The sequence below is a fragment of the Dipodomys ordii genome, unplaced genomic scaffold, assembly GCF_000151885.1.
Source record: "Dipodomys ordii isolate 6190 unplaced genomic scaffold, Dord_2.0 Scaffold88, whole genome shotgun sequence".
NCBI lineage: Eukaryota > Metazoa > Chordata > Mammalia > Rodentia > Heteromyidae > Dipodomys > Dipodomys ordii.
Window position 1 is genome coordinate 5,268,883 of NW_012267304.1, and position 14,244 is coordinate 5,283,126.

General features: G+C 35.3%; 1 protein-coding gene across 1 annotated transcript in view; it reads right to left on the bottom strand.

The window, feature by feature from the left end:
* Window positions 1-14,244, bottom strand: part of Ammecr1 (Alport syndrome, mental retardation, midface hypoplasia and elliptocytosis chromosomal region gene 1) — a 129,993-nt gene that overhangs the window by 15,962 nt on the left and 99,787 nt on the right. The window contains exon 3 of the mRNA XM_013025896.1: window positions 7,339-7,453. Within this exon, the coding sequence (XP_012881350.1) occupies window positions 7,339-7,453 (115 nt within the window). The remainder of the gene's footprint in view (window positions 1-7,338; window positions 7,454-14,244) is intronic.

Genomic DNA, 14,244 nt, shown 5'->3' on the forward strand with positions numbered 1-14,244 from the left:
TGACAGATGTTTGGATATGTTAGGGACAGAGAGAGACTAGAGACTTGGATGTAATCTAGCTTTGTAGTCTATGGACAGATTTATCACACAAAAATCCTACTGGCCAGCACCCACCCAACATGGGTGTTGTATACCACTAAAAAGAACTAATACTCTGTGCTTAGACTATGATATACTGCCCAAGAAATAGTGGTGAAGGGAGCTAGAGGAAAAATACCTTCAGATTTGTGAAAGTCATTAATCTATTGAAACATGATCTAAGCATCTACTTTAGAATATAGAAAACATTTCTCTGTCATGCCTCCAAATGATCTCCTCTAAAGCTCAAAAGTAAAAGATGCCTGATTACAATTTAGAAAATATTTTGACTTCTGTCAGCAATGTGCTACATTAGCTTCCACAAATCATGGGTGGCATACTTGCCATACAAGTTCTTCTACAAACAAAAGCTTATTCATTTATATCATCCTGAAAATGAGCAGCTGTGAGATGACACACCTAGAATCACTCCTGAAGTCAAACTCCACCCATTGTAATGTCACTGATTATATATCCTTTTAGATGTTTGAAAAGAAACACAGCTCCCAAATGTTTCACTGTATTAATTCCGGGCTATATGCCATTTTGGAGACCTCCAACATGTTGTATGAGCTTCTTTCTTTCTAAAGTACTACGTCTGTCAATCATCCTGTCATTCAGAATTAAGATAACACTGTCAACTGAAGAACACAGAATAAAAGTAATACTTTTTTGTGTTCAAATACAAGATAGATCATGTTGGATTTCTCCCTAGGGGTAACAATTTTTCTCATTTGATTATCCTCTTAGGCCAATTTATAAGTTAATGACTGTTTTCCCAATTATTCACTCTTCATCTTCATAATCACCAGGGAAATAAGCAGATCATGATGTATGCAATGATCAGCAATTCTTGGGAAGGGTGACAGTCCTCCAACTTTTCTGTATGGCACAAGGTGTAGGTGGTGGTGCTATCTTTAGTAATTACTCATACCTATAGATACTACAGAACATACAGAAGCGTCATTCTATCAATTCAATACTATCTTGAAAATATTCTATTTTTGAAATCATTTACCAAAGATGTCTTATATCCTAAAAGAGAAGCCACTCTGGTCCCTAAAACAAAGTCTAAAGTAAATCTTACTTTCTTAAGTTTCATTATAAAACTTGAGACATATTACCAAAGGAGAACTCCAAACAGACTGTGCTAAACTTAACCTTCATTGAAAAAGACAGAAAGGTGGTAGCCAGCCCTGTGGCAATCCAATTGTTTTCCTGATGATCTGAAAATTAAGTGACTATTACCACCAGTCATGTTTATCATTCTCATGACCACAAGAATGTCTTTCTTGTTAGTGAAGTTACCTACCTCTGTGCTTTAAGACGTCTAGATTCTGCCCTCGTTCTGCCTTGGTCTGAGTATTTTTATCACTCTAATTAGGAATTCTACTGCAGTAACACACTTTACCATTGGGGGTCAAACCTCAAGCCATATTTCCACAAGAGAAGCTCTATGACAGAATCTTCTGCTTCTACAAAACAAACTCATTATCTATCACTAACTTTAAAATTCTCTATTACAATTGTCCAATGATACTGTTTTCCACTGTGGCATAAACATATATGGAACTCTGCATGTCAGGTTAATATTAGATATTTACTGTGAATGGGATATATTATGGTGGGAAAAAAGTTAGAATTATTTGTCAATGTGAAATTTCTCAAAGTGAATGTATATTTTTGTAATGTAGATCCATCAAAATACAAGAAAATCATAGCATAATTTACATATAAGCTGAATCACAAAGACTTCCAAATCTTTTAAATAGTAACTGTATTCAACATGATCTCAGATACATAATCATATATGCAAATTTATTGATACAAAGACACAGATTAAGTATGGAAAGAAATATAGTTGTCCCTTTGACACCCCCTACAGGATACCAAAATATGAAGACATTCAAGCAAATCTCCTATATAAAATGTTACACTATTCAAAAATTACCTATATACATTCTCCCATATACATCCAAGATTTCTAGGTTATTTACTATATATATATATATATATATATATATATATATATATATATATATACACACACACACACAATATGAATGATATGTAAATAGTTGTTATATGCTATACTGTATGGGAAATAATGAAAAGACAAAAAAGTATCTACATATTCAGTATAGATGTAATATTTTTTCCAAATAGCTTCCATCTACAGTTGGTTGGGTCCATGCATGAGAATTCACAGACACTGAGATTCTGACTGCATTCTAAAATGTTAAAAGTAGTTATATAAGAATGATATCATTATGAATGGCTTACATTTCTTTATACTTTTGAATGTTTGCAGCTTTCTGTTCCAGTAAATTAATATTATTAAGGACGGCCAGTGTGTGTATATAAATTTATTTTCCATTTTTTTATTCTGATGAAATACACAAAACATAAAATTTACCATCTTAATTTTTTTGCAGGGGGGCGTTTATGAGGCAGGTTTTCACTATGTAATCCTAGGCTGGCCTTAAACTGACACTCCTCTTCCTTCATGTTCCAAGTGCTGAGCTTACAAATGTGTACCATCATACTTGACCCTCATTTTAAAGCATGTAATTCAGTGGCATTAAATATACTCGAAGTATTTTGCAACTACTACCACCACTATCTAATTTCAGAACTATTTTATCACTGCAAATGGAAACTCTTTGCCCATTAAGCAGTCACTTCTCATTCATCCTCAAACTCTAGAAATCATGAATCTGCTTTCTCTCTCTGTGGATATGTCAACTCTGAGATAGTTTGTATAAACAGAATCATAAAATATGTGGCCTTTGAGTCTGGTTTCTTTCACTCAACATAATTTTTTCCAAAGTCTATTAATTTTCTAGTGTGCATCAGTACTTAATTTCTTATGACTAAGTAATATTCAGTTTTCGTTCCAATATCTGTTTTCAATTCATTTGGGCATATATCTACAAGTAGAACTGTGTAAGTATATACTTTTAAAAATATACTTTAATTCCAATTTAGCACTCTGTGTTTAAAGTAGCCATGCTTTTCTCAGAATTATCAAAGAAAACCTTAGAATATCATTCCCCCAATAAATGAGTTCTATTTTCAACCAAAATGGTACATTTATAGCCACCTAAAAAAAAGAGAATGGAAGAAAGACAGCCTCTTTAGTAAATGGTGCTGGAAAATTGGTTAAATACCTGCAGAAAACTAAAGCTAGATCCTTCTCTATCACCCTGCACCAGATTCAACTCCAAATGGATCAAAGACCTTGAAGTCAAAACAGACACCCTGAACATTAGAGGAAAGAATAGGACAAACTCTACAGATCCTTGGTACAGGCCAAAAGTTTCTTAATAAAGACCTGGAAACACAACAAATCAAGGAAAGGTTGGACAAATGGGACTGCATGAAACTGCAGAGCTTCTGCATGGCAAAGTACATAGCTAACAATATCAATAGAAAGCCCACAGATTGGGAGAAGATCTTCAGTAGCCATACAACAGACAAGGGTCTCACATCTAAAATATACTTAGAACTCAAAAATCCCCCAGAAACAAATCCTCAAAGAAACAACTGCCTGATAAATAAGTGGGCTAAAGACTTAAAGAGAAACTTCTCTGAAGAGGAAAGAAGGATTGCCAATAGACACATGAAGAAATGCTCAACCTCCCTCGCCATAAAAGAAATACAAATCAAAACAACATTGAGATTCCACCTCACCCCAGTTAGAATGGCTATAATCAAGAAATCTAATAACAACAGGTGCTGGAGGGGATGTGGCCAAAAGGGAACCCTAGTGCATTGTTGGTGGGAGTGTAAACTTGTTCAACCACTCTGGAAAGAAGTATGGCGACTCCTCAAAAGACTCCACTGTGACCCAGCAATCCCACTTTTGGGCATTTACCCAAATGATCACAAACAAGGCCATACTAAAGCCACCGGCACAACTATGTTTATTGCAGCATTATTTACTATAGCTAAGATATGGAACCAACCCAGATGCCCCTCAGTAGATGAATGGATCAAGAAATTGTGGTATATATACACAATGGAATTCTATGCCTCCATCAGAAAGAATGATATTGCCCCATTTGTTAGGAAAAGGAAAGGCTTGGGAAAAAATTGTATTAAGTGAAGTAAGCCAGGCCCAAAGAAACATAGGTCCCATGGTCTCCCTTATTTGCAATAACTGTATATGTCTAGAACAAGCAGAAAAGGTCAAAAGCTATGTACATATGACCATATAAGATAATGCTAAGTGAAATGAACCCCAAGATAGGGACCCAAGAGGTTTTATCTTTCTTGCTGTTGTTTTTAATGTACTTATAATATACTATGTGATTGTTTTTTTGTTTCTTTTGTATGTTCTCCCCCCATGGTATAACCCCTGTTTTCACTGTATTTGATTCTGTGCCCTGCATCTTGTATATACATTTTTCTAATTTGGGGAGGGGAAGGGAAATAACAAAATGTTGAAATAAGGATACAGGTTGACCCATTGTAACAATGAGATGTACAATACACTGTGTTGAAAACAAACTTTACATTTACAACTTTGGGGGGGGAGGGAGGGAGAACTTGGGGAGGTGGGGCAGGAAGGGGTGGTAGGGGAAAACAAAGGAGGGGATAACAATGCTCGATAGGAAATTTACTCATTACCTTACTCATGTAATTGTAACCCCTCTGTACAGTATCTTTACAATAAAAATATATATTAAATTAGAAAAAGACCAACTCACAATTTTTTGGTGCTGTTCCTAGAGCCTGAACTCATTAGAGGCCTGTGCATTGTCCCTAACCTTCTTTGGCTGAAGGCTATTGCTCTACCATTTGAGCTACAGCTCCTTTTCTGGCTTTTTTGGTAGTTTAGTAGAAATGAGTCTCACAGATTTTCCTGCCTGGGTTGGCTTCAAACCACAATTCAGGTTGCAGTCTCCTGAGTAGCTAAGATTACAGGCATGAGCCAACAGTACTGGCTCCAACTCACATTTTTTGGAGTTTAAAATGTGACAAATTACTCTTGTGCTTAAATATTTTTAATTGAAATAATGATAAATAGCTAAAAGGGAAAATCTTTTCTTGCTAGCATAGCCAGTCTAGCAATACCTAATTCACTTTCAAATGCATATATCTAAATATACAAAAGTATGTGTTTAGTTTCAACAAAAGAGAGTATTACTTAAAAGAAATATTTAGCCCCAAATAATACCCCAAATACACAAAACTAAACAGAAGCAAAATAGGACCTTTGAGAAATTCAAGGTGGCAGCAAGTGTTCAAAGAGGAACAATCACACCTGAAAGAGTACTGACTCTTATGTCTTTACTTCTCATCCACTTAACAGAAAACTGATATATCTGAAGGACAGTTTCTGCTGTAGATAGTACTTGAATTGAGCTCAAGAAGACAACAGTTTCTTCTGTGCTTACCCATACCTATTTAACAGCTACTGCAATCTCCCTTTCCCCTTCTCTTGAAACAGACACACACACACACACACACACACACACACAATATACATCCACAGAAGAAACACACACATGCATAAGCCATGTGCCCAGACAGTATTTCTAATTCAATGGCTACCAGTAAGAGCCAATGTGTTTTATAACTTAGTCATACTTCAGATGCCAGGCTTCTGTCCTTATTGTCACCTATCCCACTCAAATTATGAAGACACTGTCCCCTGAAATCTAGAAAGCAGAAATAAAATTCTAGCTAGAAAAAAAGGAAACAAAAGCCTTGAAGCAGTAAAAGAACCATCTAAACTGTAATGTATATAAGTAGGGGACCTGATTTAAGATTATTTAAAAATAAAGTACTGGGGAATTTTCCCATAATTTTAGTAGATTTATCCTAAGAAAATCTGAGGATTGGGTGTGATCGCTCATGCTTAGAATTTCAGCACTCTGGAGGCTGAGGCAGGAAGATCATAAGGACAGTTTAGGCTATATAGCAATATCTCATCTGAGAGGAAGGGGAAAAGCCAAATAACAAAAACATAACTTACCAAGGAAATCACAAATCGGGACATTCTAGTTCTGCAAATGATCTTATACATTCCATCTTTGCTAGAATCAACACTATGAATTTTTTTCTTCCATTACAAAAAAAGTAAAATGTTATCATATTCTCCAAAAACTCCCACCATAAAACCCAGAAGAGACTATTTCATCCTAGTCAATAAAGGCAAGTTCTAACAGGAGTTTTTAAAATGAATATCAAGAACTTTACAAATATCTTGTTCTGTAAACAGAGAAAGTGTCTAAAGTCTCACATGGAATCAGGGCAAAGCCAAAAATAAATTTCAAGTCCAATTAACTGTGTAGATGGTGATCTAGCCACAAGGCAAAATGTCTCAGTTACCACTGGGGATGGCCCTTCTAAAACAAGCAGCAAAAAGAAAACATGTTATAGCATAATGATACAATAATGTCATTTAGGAATGGTATAAGAGAAAATGAATCCCTTGTTTCATTCTCTTATCCTTTATTTCCTCCTATTTTGCTTATGCAGTTTTTTTCTGCTGCTGCACTGAAAGGTGCTCCATGGTGGGGATCAAAATCTTCCCACTTCTGTACATGAAGCACAAAGCATAGTCTACCAAGTAAGCATTCAGTAATTTGGGAATATGTGTACATATAAATTTTTCTAGATGTACACTCAATTCCATTCTCTTAATCACCAAAGCAAATAATGGTGTCAACCCTCAAATCTATTAGCAAGCTGATCCCACCCACTATAGAATAATAAAAATAAGATCAATATAATCTGGTATTTACAAAAGCAGAGAGATACTCTAGATATAGTTGTATGTTTAAGTGCATAAACTAAGGTAGCCAAGAATAAATTCACATTATTTAATTATAAGTAACTAATACTTTGTCATCATGAGATCATTTACCTGAGAGATATACAATCCTAAATAGCTCTTACTTCAAAAATGTATCCTCTGATTACCTAAAAATTTGGTGGCCGTTATACCAGAATGCACTGGAATGGAAATACAAAGAAAAATAAATTCCAGTCAGTCCTTCTTACTAATTATTAACATTTTTTTATAAAGTGCTCAGGTGAAGTGGTAGGATAAAAAAATGAAGACCATATTTAGGGATTAAAACAACACATGGCACTTTGCCATTTAAGAAATTCTTTACTTGTATTCCATTATACAATAGTGAGTTATATCTATGAGAATGAGCCAAAAGAATAATTTTCTGGACATAGTGTTTAACATCTACTCAGGAGTTACCTTAATTTTGCTTTCGTAATTTTCTATAGGCTTACCTCCCAGTCCAAATAATCACAGACATCTTCAAAGTTAGTGAGCAGAGATACTGAGCAGAAAAGCCGTGGCAGCTCATCCCTTGTCATTGGGGGAAAACGGCTATCTTTAAGGGCACTGTTGGGAACAAAGCAAATATTAAAGAAATCACTGGCTATGAAGTTCCAAATTTTAAATTCAATCATTTGAAAAAGTAAGAGATTGAGATAAATCAGTCAAGTATCCAAAGTGTCAATAATCTTAAGATATACTCAAAAGCCAGAAGGACTTTAGAAGTTACTATTTTTTTCATTCCATAGATAGTGAAAATGGATTGCGTACTGTGAACACTTAAATTGTAAAGAGTGAATAATCAATTATATTTCTTGCCCAGCAATTTCTTGGTGTCTTTCCGTGTTACTTGTAGAATCTGAGAATGCTTTATTTCACATTTGAGAAGAATAGAAACCAGACTGAGGGGAACGTGTTAGAAGACTGAGGGAGGGGCAAAAGTACACATAATCAAACTGTAAAATAAAACTTATACTAAGTTGGCCAGTTACCATAGGATGACAATGAGCTAAAAAAAATCAATTTTTTTATTTTTCAAGTAAAAAAATCATGCAAATTATACACTAAAAATGCAAGGATTTCATGCCCCCTATAAAGGATAACTTACATATAACACAAAATTTGTGAAACTACAGGAAATAGGGCTAATTGAAGATATGAAAGTATGATTAGAAACCATTAATCCCATCAATGGACTTTTGGTGAATCAGCTCTGATTGGATCCTTTAATCAAGTGCAGTATATCACAGTGCCACACTCTTGAAAGGCTTTAATGTAAGAACAAAAATGTTGAAAGGCCATGATTCTTTCTGAAACAGTAGAACACACCACACACACACACACACACACACACACACACACACACACACACACACACACACACTTCCTGATAAGGGAAAACAAACACACCTCTGATTGTCTCCTATATTACGGCACTACTACCTAGGTTCAAATGTAGCAGCCAAATTTAGAAAAGGGTTTCACATATTAAGCTATAAAAGTTACAAACTAAGATCCTAGAACTTGCTTTGCAATATAATAAAGTTTCTCACTGATTAATTTCCTTTCTTTTTTTTCACTTTCCTTCCCTTCCTTCAGAATCTGAAACTCATCCACTGTGTTTGTGTTTTCAGTGCATTTTGGTGTTCACTCTGTCCTGCTATATAAAAGAAAATTCTTTTAGGTAGATGTTTTTCCTATTCAAGGTTAACAAAGAAATCAGGAAACTGTGGTAACTTGTTCTCTGAAAACAGCATTTTACTATTGTATAATTTTTTTCTTGTTATTGTAAGGGTGATGTACAGAGTGGGTACAGTTACTTAAGTCAGGTAGTGAGTATATTTCCTATGGAGTATCGTTACCTCCTCCTTTGTTTTTCCCCTACCATACCTCTCCTCTCCACCTCCCCAACGCCCCTCCCCACCAAGTTGTAAAGTTCCTTTTCAATATACTGTCTTGTACACCTCATTGTTACAATGGGTCAACCTGTATCCTTATTTCAGCATTTTGTTATTTCCCTTCCCCTCCCCAAATTAGAAAAATGTATATACAAGATGCAGGGCACTGGCATCAAATACAGTGAAAAGAAGTTATACTGTGGGGGAAGAACATACAAGGACAAGCAGAAAAGGTCAAAACCTATGTACATATGACTATATAAGATGAGGTTAAGTGAAATGAACCCAAGACAGGGACACAAGTGTTTTTTTTTTTCCTTTCTTGCTATTGTTTTTAACATAGTTATTTTTTAACATATTTAAAATGTACTATGTGCTTTTTTTTGTTTCTCTTGTAAGTACATTTGTTTTTGAACAGTGTCACATTTTCCCTCATTATCTCCACTTTTCTTTCCCTCCCTCCCTCCCCCCACTTATGGAATTAGTAAATTTGAGATTAAGAATGAAGGAACTCGAGCTGGGAAGCATTGGCCTACAATCCTAGTTACTCAGGAGACTGACATCTGAAGATCACAGTTTGAAGCTTTCCCTGGCAGGAAAATTCAGTAAGACTCTTCCAATTAACCAGCAAAAAAGCCAGAAGTAAGGCTGTGGTTCAAGTGGTAGAGCATCTGCCTTGGAAAGTTTAGGAAATGCACCTGACCCTGAGTTCACACCCCAGTATAGGCACAAAATTAAAATAAATAAAATAAAAATAATGCAACTCAAGTTTTAAATTTGTATTTTGGTTATATTGGATATTTTGAACTCAAGGCTGTGCACTTGTTAGGCTAGCATAATAATGCTAAAGTATACTTCCCACCCTATCTTTCTAATTTAGATGATTAAATAGTCCATGGCTCAAGTTCAATAGCTTATGTGACCACATACTTCATATACATTTATATGTGTCTGTATGTGTCCCCATTTGTTAAAATTAAATTCTAGACATCCTTGGATTTAAGAATCCATGTATGAAACAATAGCAATAAAGAAAAAAAGAACTATTGTATAATTTAACACCATAAATTACCTATGGTTTAGCTTCTTTTATCTTCCTTAAAAATACTTTCAAATTCTCATTCAAACCCAAGAAAAAAATCATGTATATGTAAGTGTGTGTGCATAATCACATCCTCTACATACATACAGATTAAGAAAAATTCTAAAACACCATCCAGAAGTATCACAGACATAAAAAGTAAAAGACCAATCACATTTTTAGTTTTTCTGCTTAAAAAGAAATAAAAGAAAGGATAAATGCCTTAAATATTAGGATATTTTAAAATTTGATTTTTGGTATTATGGATTTTCACTGTGGCAAAATATGCACAAAACAACATTTTAACCAATTTGAAATACATTCAACATTGTTGTACAACCAGCATTACCATCCCTGTTCAGAAATTTGCATATTCCCTAACTCCTTATTCTTCCCTCTTTTGGCCCCTGATATAAAATATAACCTAATACCCTTATCATTTCAGATAGTTGTAGTAATACACTCACTAAAGTTTTTATATACAACAGTCTTACAGAGATATAATTTAGATAGTACTAAATACACTTTTAAAAGTATACAATTCAATGCTTTTTAGTATATTCACAGTTGTACAACCATCACCACTACTCAAAATTACATTTCATCACTTCAAAAAGAAATCCTACAGTCATTTATTTATTCATTCATTCATTCACTGTAAACACTTTCCATTCTAAGGCTCCTGGCAACCATAAATCTCTTCTCCTTTATGGTTGGCCTATTCTGGGTACTTTGTGCAAGGAGCCTCATATACTGACATTATGTTTTATGTCGGGTTTCTTTCACTTGGCATGAATCAGTACTTCATTCTTTCTTTCTTTTTTATTGTGAAAATACTGTACAGAGGGGTTACAATTACATGGGCAATATAATGAGTACATTTCTTATCAAGCATTGTAGCCTCTTCCTTTGTTTCCCCTTCCCATCCCTTCCCATCCCCCCCTACCAAAGTCGTAAAGTTCGTTTTTGACATAACGACTTGTATATCTCATTGTTGCAATGTGTCCACCTGTATCCTATTTAAATGATTTGTTTTTTTCCCTTCCCCTCCACAAAGTATACCAACATCAAATACAGTGAAAGCAGGGGTTATACCGTGGGGGAGGGACATGCAAAGCAACAAAGAAATAATCTTATAAATGTGTTAGAAACAATCGCATCAAAGAAAAAAATCATTTGAATACATATTCTTTCTACTGTACCTAATGATCTCTGATTGTATGAATACACCATAGATGAATGGACTTTTGGGCTGTGTCCATTTTTTAGGTATTCTGAATAATTTGTACATAACTTTTAGTAAAACATGCTTCATTTTTTGGGTAGAAGATACTAGAGTGGAAATGGGTATACACAAAGGTAATTCTATCTTTTTGAGGATTATACAGCAATAGCTGTAATAATTCTGTACTGCTACCAGCAATGTATCAGGGTTCTAATTTCTCTCCACCTTGACGACTGTTCGTTATCATCTGCTTTTTTATTAGTAGTGCAAGGCCTCCTTTAATGAAAGTACATTTTGAATCTAGCTCTAGATTTTCATTAAAAGACAACATATGCTAAAGTGACATACATTACCTACTTCAGTGATACAAGTCAGCATTTGTGTGCTTTATGTTCAAAATAAACCAGTGAAAGGCCAATTTTTTTTGGTCGGTTGTGGGCCTTGAACTCTGGGCCTGAGCGCTGTCCCTCAGCAAATCAACTCAAGGCTAGCACTCTACCACTTGAGCTACAGTGCCACTTCCGGTTTTCTTGTGGTTTATTAATAAGAGTTCCGCGGACTTTCTTGCCAGGGCTGGCTTTGAACCGTGATCCTCAGATCTCACTCTCCTGAGTAGTTAGGATTATAGGCGTGAGCCACAGTGCCCGATTTGAAAGGCCAATTTTTATACCAGTGTAAGTCAACTTATTTTAAAGCAATGACAATTTTAAGTACCTAAAATGTAATAGGATCAAGTTAGCAAGTTTTGTTCATGATTTGGAACCTTGGTTGTTCAATAATTCTAGCTTTAGCAAATCTCATCAGAAAAAGAAGAGAACACACCCAAATAAATAAACTCAGAGATGAGAATGGAAACATCACCACGGAAACAATCAAGATTCAGAACATTATAAGGGAATACTTCTCAACCCTTTATGCTAATAAGATTGAGAACTTGGCAGAAATGGACCTTTTCCTAACAAATATCAACATGCCGAAACTAAACCAAGATGAGTTAAACCATCTTAACAGGTCCATATCAAGCATTGAAATAGAAACAGCAATAAGAGACTTCCCATCCAAGAAAAGCCCAAGACCAGATGGATTTATAGCAGAATTCTACAAAGCCTTCAAAGCAGAACTTACTCCAATATTCCTTCAACTCTTCAATGAAACTGAAAGAGAAAGTTCACTACTGAACTCATTCTATGAAGCCATGATAACCCTCATCCCAAAACCAGGCAGGGACTCATCAAAGAAAGAGAGCTATAGACCCATTTCTTGGATGAACATTGATGCAAAACTTCTCAACAAAATTTTGGCCAATCGACTTCAACAATTCACCCACAAAATCATACACCACGATAAAACAGGATTCATTTCACAGATGCAAAGCTGGTTCAATATAAGCAAATCAATTAATATAATTCATCACATCAACAAGATCAAGGATAAGAATCACATGGTTATCTCAATAGATGCAGAAAAAGCATTTGACAAGATCCAACACCCCTTTATGATGAAGGTTCTGGAAAAACTAGGAATCCAGGGAACATTCCTCAATATAATAAAGGCTGTATATGACAAACCTACAGCCAGCATTATACTTAATGATGAAAAACTAAAGCCATTTCCTCGTAACTCAGGAATGAGACAAGGATGTCCACTCTCTCCACTTCTCTTCCATTTACTATTAGAATGCCTAAAACAAGATGTAAACATAAAAGGGATCCAAATAGAAGAAGATGAAGTAAAACTCCCCCTCTTTGCAGATGACATGATCTTGTATTTAAAGAATCCCATGGACTCCACTCCCAAATTACTGAAGCTGATAAAAATAACAGGGTATAAAATTAACCCTCAAAAATCAATGGCTTTTCTGTATGCCAACAATGAGAAAAGCGTGGCGGAAATCAGGAAAGCAACTCCATTCGTAACAGCCCCACAAAAAATAAAATACCTAGGAATTAACCAAAGAAGTGAAGGACCTCTATGATGAAAACTTTAGAAACCTGAAAAAGGAAATCAAAACAAAACTTAGAAAGTGGGAAAACCTCCTATGCTCCTGGATTGGAAGGATTAACATTGTGAAAATGGCAATACTTTCCAAGGTTATCTACAAATTCAATGTGATACCTATCAATATTCCAACCTCATTCTTCAAGGAAATAGAAGAGGCAATCCAAAAATTCATATGGAGCAATAAAAGACCCCGAATAGCAAAAACGATCCTTAACAGAAAGAACAGTGCTGGAGGAATATCAATACCAAATTTCAAACTCTACTACAAAGCCATAGTAATCAAAACAGCTTGGTACTGGCACAAGAAGAGACCAATGGAATAGAATGGAAAACCCAGAAATGAACCCACAGACCTATAGCCATCTAATCTTCGATAAGGGAGCTAAAAAAAATAGAATGGAAGAAAGAAAGTCTCTTCAGTAAATGGTGCTGGCAAAATTGGTTCACTACTTGTAGAAAACTAAAGCTAGATCCTTATCTATCACCATGCACCAGAATCAACTCCAAATGGATCAAAGACCTTGGAGTCAAAGCATACATTTTGAAAACATTGCAGGACTGAATAGGAGAAACCCTAGGTCTCCTTGGCACAGGCTGAAATTTTCTTAAAAGAGACCCAGAAATAAAACAAATCAAAGAAATGTTGGACAAATGGGATTGCATGAAATTGCAGAGCTTCTGCATGGCAAAGGACATAGCTAGCAAGATTAATAGAAAGCCCACGGATTGGGAGAAGATCTTCACTAGCTATACAACGGATATGCATCTCATATCTAAAATATACCTGGAACTCAAAAAATTAAATCCCCCAACAACAAATTCTGAAAGAAACAACTACCAAATAAATAAGTGGGCTAAAGACTTAAATAGAAACTTCTCTGAAGAAGAAAGAAGCATGGCCAATAGACACATGAAGAAATGCTCAACCTCCCTAGCCATAAAAGAAATACAAATCAAAACAACATTGAGATACCACCTCACCCCAGTTAGAATGGCTAGAATCAAGAACTCTAACAACAACAGATGCTGGAGGGGATGTGGACAGAAGGGAACCTTACTGCATTGTTGGTGGGAGTGTAAACTTGTTCAACCACTTTGGAAAGTAGTATGGAAGTTCCTCAAAAGAATCCACATAGAGCTCCCCTATGACCCA